Here is a 9,595-nt window from a genome sequence, read left to right on the forward strand (position 1 = left end):
TAGCTCAAAAGTTGATTTATTTTCTGATCTTAAAAATGCTAAGTCTGGTGGGACTTACACAAGTTTCTCTCTTCCCACCTCTAACATGAAACAAAAACAAATCCTCAACAGACTTATAAGGATGTAATATGAACGTCAGAGTCCCTGGCAGTGAAGCAGGTGTGTCCTGACCTTCAGGAAGCTCCACAGTGCTCAGGTAAGATCCTCCTCCCCGGCATGCTCACCTTCCCCAGGAAACCATGCCCCTCAGGAATCAGGCACTGAGATATAGTATAAAACGATTTTTATTTCAAAATGCAAAATGGTAGTCATTGTAATAATGATGATAATATTATAAAAACCATTTCTTCTTCAGCTCTCGTGCAAAATAGTAGATGCACTCAGATAGCTCAAAGGTACATAGTGTTGGACATGTCCTCCTTCTGCAGTGCTGCACGGCAGCAAAACTCAACCCCAAACTCTTGGTGGATCTATGCCGTAGTTCGGTTCTAGAAGTGGGGGGCTTCTCAGAAGTTAAGTCCGAACAGCACAGAACTCGTTTTCTCCCACTGAGACTGACCCCAGCGCTCGCTGGCTCTCTCTGTAGCCCGGTCTGTCTGTCTACCCGTCTCTCCCCCTCCCTCCGCCGGCCTCCCGGGTCCTAGGAGGCGTGCTGCCGGTTGGAGAGGGCCCGGCCGCACAGGGCAGCCTCCAGCCGCTTGCCTTGCTCCAGCAGGGCCCGCGACCTCAGGGCCTTCCGCTCCCGGGCGGCCTCCCGGTCCTGCTGGCTGCTGGCGGCCGAGAAGGGGCTGCACAAGGTCTCCACTAGGCCGAGCACCACGCCGAGTAAGGCCAGCACGCTGCCCAGCACGTACAGCTTCACCAGCTTCCGGCCGGACTTGTGGGCCATCATCTCCTTGGCCAGAGGAACCAGCTCCTGCACCGTCTCCATCTCGGCCCCGGGCCCTGGGCGGCGGGGGAGACCTGCAGGAGGAGCGGACAAGGAGTGGGGGCGCTCAGCCACGGGAGGGCGGCTCCAGCCTCCCGGGGCTCCCCGAGAGCGGCCGCTGGCCGCGCCCACCCGGAGTCCGCCGTGCCCACCGTGCGGGCGCAGCGCCGGAAGGGCCGCGCGAGCCAGGCCGGCGTCCGTGGAGACCCCCTGCTTGCCCGCGGCCGCGTCTCCTCCAGGAGACTCTGCAGCTGGCGCCCCTCGGCCGCCCGCAGCCACTTTATACCTTTTCTCCGGGACCCGCCTCCTGGCTGTCGGGGCGGGGAAGGGCGCTGCGCGAGCCCGAGCGCAGAGGAAGGGGAAGGGCGGCGGAGGGGGGTGAGGGGGGAGGGTAGAGGGAGGAGGGGATGGGCCGAAGGGGCAGCGGGGAGGAGGGGATGGGAAGACGGGGCGGGCGGGGACAGTGCGGGGCGCCCACGAGCTGAGCACGCCCGGGCGGTGTGAGCGGAGAGTCCCGGGAAAGGGACACCGCGGCGGGGTGCGGGGCCGGGTAGGCCTGGGCGGGGAAGGGCCCTCTGCGGCTCGGGCGCCCGGACCCAGAGCCCAGGGAAGCATCCGTGAGCATTTCCCGCAGGACTCTTTCTCAGTGCCGCGGGTGGGTGCACAGTTACCCTCATCCGGGGCAGCCTCAGAAGGACCCCTAATGAGGACATCTGGGGTTGTACCTAACTGAAAAATCTTCATTCAGACGAGGTGTCGTCTTTCCACAGGCGAGGTGACCTGAGGGTAGAGAGCAAGGGGGGGAGGGATCCAAGTAACGCACAGCGGCCGTTTCCAAGCCGGGCCGAAGGCAGCGTGCGCTCACACTGCTGCTTTCCTGCCTGACCGGTTTTATTCACAGGTGCCTGCATTGCTGGGATCCCTCTGATAACTACTTGTTGGAGGTGCCCTTTCAGTCTCCGAAGTGTGTGTGTGTGTAAGATGTCGGTCTCTGTGTCTGCCCATGTTTGTATATGTACTTCTGCCTATCAGGGAACTGCCATTAAATCCAAAATACCCCCACTCCTACTTGAGAAGTGAGGTTGGGGATTGGAGGAGGTAAAGAGGGAGGGAGTTACTAGTAAAAGTGTGCTGGTCTGGAATGCAAATATTTCATGCTGTCCTCAATAATTACTTGCCACTTCTCTGGATCTGGGGGTGCAGCATCACTGTGCCAGCTCCTATAACAGAAGCCATTTAGGGGCGAAGGGTAAGAGTAGCCAGCTTGCGTAAGAAGCTCATGAGTAGGGGGTGCTCTGGGAAGCATGGCTAGGGAGGGTGGGATTGACTTTGACCAGAATTAAACATCATTACCTTGGGTTTGGGGGTGGGTGGGTGGATTCTGATTTAGCTTTGCTTATCCATATACCAGAGTTAGTTAGCAAGTAGGACAAAAGGAGAGACAAATAGGCCAGAGGGCTGCCAGCAGGCACAGGGAGAGGGCAGGGGCAGGAGGGGGAAATCAGACTGGTCCCAAAATTGCAAAGGTCAGTGGTGTAATCTTGAAACACCCTGTCAGTCAGCCAGGCTGAGCACTGCAGGGAGGGACCAGGGAAAGGGTCGTTTCAGGGATCAAATATTTGAATCACTGGAAATTTTAACAGTAATCTTTCTTTGCTGGTCTGAGGCAATTTAATTTCCAATTAAAAAAGGCAACAATAATAACTACCCTTTACCTTGCTTCTTCATCTATAGTAGGATTTATGTGAGCAGATAGGGCAAGTTTCCCTAACTAGCTTATTTAAAATTCTTCATTTTAGTCTGTCCACAAGCAGTCGAGGTGACAAGGGCCACACAGGGATTCTTCCTGGAGGACTGGGTCTCCTGCTTATTATATTCTTTTAACCTTGCCAGGCAGGAAAATTCTGTAACAGGGGACCAAGCTGAGATTAATATCAGTCTTGGCATTTTCTTTGAATCTTCCTTATAATTTCGGAGAAGCCTCTCTATTAACTTACAGAAATGATAATGTGAGCTTTCCCAAGAGCTGTGAGTGTTCCAAATTCACATTGTGGCCTTCTAGAAGATCTTATGAAGTGTACCTTAATATCAGGGATTTTACCTCATTTTTGCCCTGAAGGTGAGTCAGCTCAGCTTTGGACCCAAAACTCCGAAAATGACCCATTAGTAAGCATTTCCCCTATTTCTGGAACTCAAAGGTGCAAACCACATGTCTTCCGAGGTCAGCAGACTATAACGTATTGGGGGTTCCCTATTTTTGTGGTTTGGACATCACCACTTCAGATGTGTTCCACGCTTTCCCACTTTGATAATCTGACTTCAACCCCCAGGCTGCACAGCTTGCTGGCCAGGGTTGGGCAGAGAGGAGAGATAGTAGCATGGATTGGAATCACCAGTGGATTTGGTGAGAATAGGAGACTGAGGAACCCAGGACACCTCATGACTAGGAATTTCTAACCCAAGTCCTCTGACTGGGTGGGGAAAGAGAACCCAGTTTCTAGTGTAGAGGGTTAGGTAGGGCTTGGGAAACTAAGCACATGCGTTATCTGCTCTGACATCACTATAGAGATGTGAGGCCTTGTATTGCATCATGCAGGTCAGAACTGGTTAGAGCTCTGAAGTCAGACTAGCTGTTGTAGGGTGACCCACCATCCCAGTTTGCCTAGGGCTGCGGGTTTCCCTGAATGCAAGACTTACAGAACTGGGACAGTTGGTCACCCTACTCTTGAGTCTATCCCAACATTGTCCCCATATCTAGGAAGGCAGGAGAGACCAGTTTAAAATTTGTTTATTTTGCTTCCCAAACATTAAAAGACCCAGAGCCATCTGCTGAAGAAACAATCACAGAGGACAACCTGTGGTCCAAGGGGTGAGAGCAGAAGAGGGGTAGAGCTATCCCAACAGCTGCCTCTGGGATCAAAGAAACGGGACAGAGAGGCCTTCTGGATGGTTGGTTGTGTGTGAGCCTCAATTATTTATTATTATTATTATTATTATTATTATTATTATTTTGTTACCAGCTTCTTGATGCCTACCAAAGTCATGGCCCACCCCTGGGGTTCTAGGAGGCTGGAGGGAGGGGATCACCATAGAATATATGATAAAGCTATTTGTATATCTTACACTCCTTTTTAAAATTTTAAAGACTTTGAATTACTTTCATATAAATTCATTTTGGAAAAAAGATTTTTTTTGTGTGCCTCAAATATCAGTAGATAATTTTTAAATCTACATGCCTAACTTTTATTTTCCTCTGGTCTTATAGATTGGAGTTCTACAGGCTAGGTATTTCTGGGTGGATATCCTGCCTTTATCACAAGCTTTGTTGCCTTCTGGGCAGCTGGAGGTCCCAGGGAACCCTGCCCGGGGAGGTCCCTCCTGAGGGCTTGGTGAAACCTCAACCCTGATTGGGGTGGAGGGGGAGGGGGGCTCTTGACCCTGATGGGGAAAGAATTTGTGAACAGGTCAAACGGTGCAGGTTAAGAAGGGAATTCATTAAAAAGAGAATAGTAGTATCAGAGTTTCATAGTGCCAGGAAGATTGACCCTTAATTGTGCAGCCATACAGGCAACAGGAAGCAAAAAAGAATGGAGGGAGAGAAGAAAGTTCACTGAACTCCTGTTCAGAGTAGGGCAAATCACCTGCCGACTCCTAAAGCCAGGGTCACCTGGCATCCAGGGTCTGCTTGACCTGCATAGCACGGGAATTAAATCCCTACCACCCCAAAATGTGGGGGGAGCCATGGAGCAATGATTGGAATGCAATTATATTCTGAGAACTTTCTAAATCATAGAAAGGAGACCTTTTTGGGGCAGGCTGCTAAAGAACATGATCAAATGGCTGCAGTTCCATCTGGGTCACCGAGGCTCAGGGGGAGTGTCAGCCACCCCTACTCAGAGGTTCCCTGCTTGTTGGAAATAAGAGACAGAGCAGAGAGGGAGGAGTATTGCATTAAAGACTTGATATCCAAATGAAATAGCAAAGAGACAAAGACACTTGGCAGCAGAGGTGGAGGTGGGTGGGTTCTTGTCTTTGCCACGGAAAAGAATTCAGAGACAAAGTGCAAGAGGCTTATGAAGTGAGAAGTTTATTTGAAAAGAGTACATGCTCAGACGGGAGTGCGCGCAGCCTCAGAGAGGAGGTGCACTTTAAGGGTTTTAGGTTTGGGTTTTTATGGGGTCTTTTAGATTAGGGGTTGGTGTAAGGCATGATGTATATAGATGGTTAATAGTTCTTTTTAAGTTTTGTTTTAAGAATAGGGCTAATCAGGTGACTATGTTGATCTGGATCTCAGCATTCTTTAAGTGCATAGGCTCATTTACACTTCTGAGGTCTGTCTCTCCTCGCTACAAAGTTATTTAATTGATTGAGGAGCTGGAAGAAGAGGAAGAACAGCATATAGATTAAGTTAAAGAATAAACTGGGCCTTTTTCACAGGCTAAATCGATTTTACAATGGCATGATCCTCGTCCCATTTCCCTGGTCTGTCTCATCTTGACACACTTAGAAACAAGACTCCCCACATTCTCTGTCCTCCTACAAGCTAAGCCACCTTCTCAGTATATTTATTCTCAGCAGTGGCCTCACCATTTCCCCTGTCTTTGGGCTTGAAATACTGTGGTACTTTCTTGGACAGGTCTGCTTTATTTTTCTGCATAGCACTTCATGCCTGACTTTATATTGATATAATTATCGGTTTGCTTTTGTGTTGTCTTCCATGCCCACTGCAGGATAAGCTTCATGAGGGCTAGGACGTTGTTTGGTTCAGTGTAATCTTTGGCACCCAGGAAATCCTTAATAGGTAACTGTGGGATTAATAATGTCTTTCCCATTAGGCTGGCAGGGGAGGACTGTTTATTACATTTGTATGCAGTCCAATTTTTAGTGGATGCTCAAAAAAATTCATAGATTTTTTTGGGGGACAGGTTTTTTGTTTTGTTTGTTTTTGCCTTTAATCCTCTCTCCTCTAATCCATCTTTAGCACTACCACCAAACAAATATTCCTAAAATGTAAATTTAATTCGTAATTGCCTATTTAAAGTCCAGATTATTTCTCATTGCCTATACGATGAACTCCTGGGTTCTGCATGATTGAATTTCCTTAACCAGAATCCCTGGAATCTGAGACCTCTATGATCTAGTCTTCCCTGCCCACCTGACTTTATATCCCATTCTTCTCCAGCAAGAACACTTGGTCCACAAACAAGTCCTCACAGTCCAGGGGAACAATTCATTCTCATTGTTGCCGTCTCACCTTTGTTCATACTCTTCTTCCTACCTGCAATACAGTTCTCATTCAGGTCATGATGCTCCAAGAAGCCACCACCGCCCCCGCCAGCACACCCTGATCTCTCCTTTCTGTGAATTTCAGCTGCCTTTGTGGCTTGTACTGTGCAGGCTGGCAATGAGCCGTGTACCATTTATACAGCTCTCCCATTCTTTGCTGTGGGCTTGTCCTGTCTGCAGACGACCAGGTCTTTGTAATTTTCACAGTGCTAACATATAATAGGGGCCCAGTCAATACTGGTAACCTTGACCCAAAAGTCAGTACTAGGATGGAGAATGCAAAATGATCAGTAAAGAATCTCTTGGGAGGTTATTTTAGGCACAGTGGCTTATCCTTGGCTCAGAGCCTTGGGGTTGAATTTGCCCAAGACCTGGCAACCTGGCTTAGTTCCCTCCACTCTGGCTTCCTCACCTTTTGCTTCTATTCCCAATTTAGTGTCTGGCATCACAGTGATTGGCTCACTCTCGGGCACCCCTCCAACCTGCTCCTGGGACCCCGGGGTCTTGACAAATCAGTATTGAGAAAAAGGCCCTTCGGTGATCTTTTGCTTTTGTCCCTCATGGCTTTGGGCCAAGCAGAAACCCTGGCTGCTGGAGCAAGCAGGATATCCTGGGAGCACCGGCACTTTGCTGCTCACATACCTCCTCTGAATTGCAGTACTGTACTTTATAAATTTGAATTGCCACATACAACTTCCCTGAAGCTCAAATGCTAGTTGGACTTAAGAGTATAGGGCTTTGGAGTCAAACAGACTTGGGTTTGTTTGACTTCAAATTCTGGCTCCTCTTACCCGGATCTAACCTTGGACATGTGATTTAACTGTTCTAGTCTCCATTTCCTCATCTGTAAAGTAGGGTGATGGTAGCACCTGTTAAATGGGGCATGGTGAAGAGTGAATGAGCTAGAGTACTGTGCAGGGCTTAGTCTGGCTCAAATGAAGCAATCAATAAATGCTATTGATTTCATTATCATTCTGTTATTATTCAGTGGTCTTTGCCTCCTGCTCCATGTTAGCAATTTCTGTGGGGCTTTATCCCAGCCCAGGACATGTGCATTCCCTAGGTGACAGACGCAGCAATAAAGTCCAAAACATTTTGCCAGTCATATATCCAATACTGTGTTAAGTATAGTTATACAAAGCAGTATAAAAATTGTCCTTGCCTTCCAAAGCTCATAATCAAGTAGAGGACACAGACATTAAATAATTTACTACAATACACTAGGATAAGCACACTAATAGAAATATATCCCAGGTTAACAAATAGAATAGAATGAGAGATGTGTTGATTGAATCTGGGGAGGAGGTGATCAGAGAAGGCCTAAGAGTGGATCATGCCTGAGTAGCTGGGGTATGAAAAGATAGACAGTGTTTTCACCAAGTGACTCAGGGAGAGAGTGGGGTTCGGGTTGAGGGAGGTCTGGAATGGGAGAGGACTGCGTGCTAACACATTGCATGGTTCAGAGAAGTTAGGCAAGATTGGTGTTAGAGCATAACGAGTGGTTTGGGGAAACAACAGGAAATGAGGAGAAAGGAGTAGATAGGAGCTAGATAATAATTATGTCAGTGATCACCTGCCAGTGTCATGCCTCGGAGCTGTCGACCACTCCCTCATGGAAACACATTCTCCTTGGCTTCCGTGATGTAGTATTCTACTAGTTTTCCTCCTGTCCTATTCTGGACACTACTTAGTTCTTTTTTTCACTTTTGCTTTTTATCCAACATCTAAATGTCAGCATTTCTCAGGCCTCAGTCCTGGAGCATGTAGAACATGCTCTCTGTAGGTGGTTGAGTTTACTCCCAAGGCTTCCGTTACCGCCTCTATGAAGATGACATGCGGATCTGAGCTCTAGAATCGTATCTCCGCCTGCCCATTCTACACTCCACTTGGATATCCTGCAGGTATCAAACTTACCATGTCTAAATCCAAGTTCAATATTTCTACCCCATAAATGTGTACCACTGTCTCAGTCTAGGCTTCACTGTCCATCTAGTAGCTCAGATCCTAAACCTGGGAGCCATCCTTTTCTCCTTTCTATCACCTCTCATATGCAAACAATCACCAAGACTTGACTGTAAGGCCACATCATTCTCACCTGGATTATTATTATGGTCTCACAACTAGTTTCTCTCGTTTGGGTCATGACCAATTCAGTCCAGTCCAATTCAGGGTAATCTTAAAAAAAGAGTGGACACTTGATCATGGCAGTCTACTCTACAGCCCTTCAGTGGATCCCACATTCCCCTTGGGCTAATGCCCCAGATTCTTACCATGGCCTGTAAGTTCACCCACGATCTTGTCTTCTTCTATTTAGAAAAATATGTACTCTTGAGCCCTTGCTCTAGGGGCCACCCACACTGTTTTGTTGCTTCACCCCTTCATGTTGTCCTCGTGTTGTTCTCCGCTTGGGGCACTTTCTTCATCCCCCTTGATCTGGTGAACTCTTGCTCAAGTTCAAGTAGCACTCTCTTCTCACTTCCTGCTGCTTAGATGAGGTCCATTCTTTGTGACACGTTCCCACACAGCCGCCTGACTTTCCCTCCCCTGACTTCACTGTCTGTCTCTCTTGCAGGACTGTAAGCTCCACGAGGGCAGGAACTGCCTCTGTCTTGTTCAGTACAGCGTTCTCGGAGCTAGCACAATGCATAGTTCATTTAGGTGTTTAGTCTACACCTGTCGGTTTCTCTTATGTGGAAATGGTTAGCCTACAGGCACTGGGAGACCTTGGTGCATTTGAGGCAGCAGCACAGCTCAACAAGGTTGGCATTGCGTAGATCACAGCAGCAGAGTGAAGAACGCACGGGTGGGGTGTGGTTAGAGTAATGCAGGCAGGAGATGGCGAGGCACTGGGTTAATGGGGACAGAGGGAGACATATTTGTATGAGAAACTGCACGTAAAACTGGTGGACCTGGTACTGTGGGAGAGAAAGGAGTGAGAGGTAACTCCCAGGTTTGGAGAAAGGAAGAAGCACACATTAGGTGACGAAGAGAATGAATTCCACTTTGGATATATTGAGTTTGGATTATTTATGGGTCATGCAGACAAAGATGATCATCAGGTGAATGTATGGGAATCATGAATCTGGACCTCTGGAGGGAGGTGGGGTTTGACGTTAAAGATTTGACAGGTTTCAGTGAGTTGAGATTCCTGAGATCTTGGGAATGGGGGAGATCACCCCAAGAGGGGACAAAGAGAGGAGAAAAAGGATGGAAATCCTGGGCCTGAGGAAACACCGATGTCAGCCTGAGGCTGGTGGTGCAGCAGAGCAATTGGTCTTATTTCCTGAATCAGCTTCCAGAGTAGCTGGTGTAGTAGTAGTTCTAGGTATATGTACCACGAAGTCTGGTTTTCTCCCCTCATATTCAGATCTAGGCCAGGAG

At 48.3% G+C, this 9,595-nt stretch overlaps 1 protein-coding gene across 1 annotated transcript; it reads right to left on the reverse strand.

Moving 5' to 3' along the window:
- Positions 1-266: 266 nt before the first annotated feature.
- G0S2 (G0/G1 switch 2) lies at positions 267-1,243 on the reverse strand. The gene is made up of 2 exons (XM_036912434.1): positions 1,081-1,243; positions 267-963 (listed from the first exon to the last, which is right to left on the reverse strand). Exon 2 carries the CDS (start codon positions 929-931, stop codon positions 641-643), a length of 291 nt encoding a protein of 96 aa, XP_036768329.1. The 5' UTR covers positions 932-963; positions 1,081-1,243; the 3' UTR covers positions 267-640.
- Between the last annotated feature and the right edge of the window lie 8,352 nt (positions 1,244-9,595).

Source organism: Manis pentadactyla, chromosome 9 (genome assembly GCF_030020395.1).
Source record: "Manis pentadactyla isolate mManPen7 chromosome 9, mManPen7.hap1, whole genome shotgun sequence".
NCBI lineage: Eukaryota > Metazoa > Chordata > Mammalia > Pholidota > Manidae > Manis > Manis pentadactyla.

Coding starts and splice junctions, on each gene's coding strand:
- G0S2 (XM_036912434.1), bottom strand. CDS start 931: ATGGAGACGGTGCAGGAGCTGGTTCCTCTGGCCAAGGAGATGATGGCC.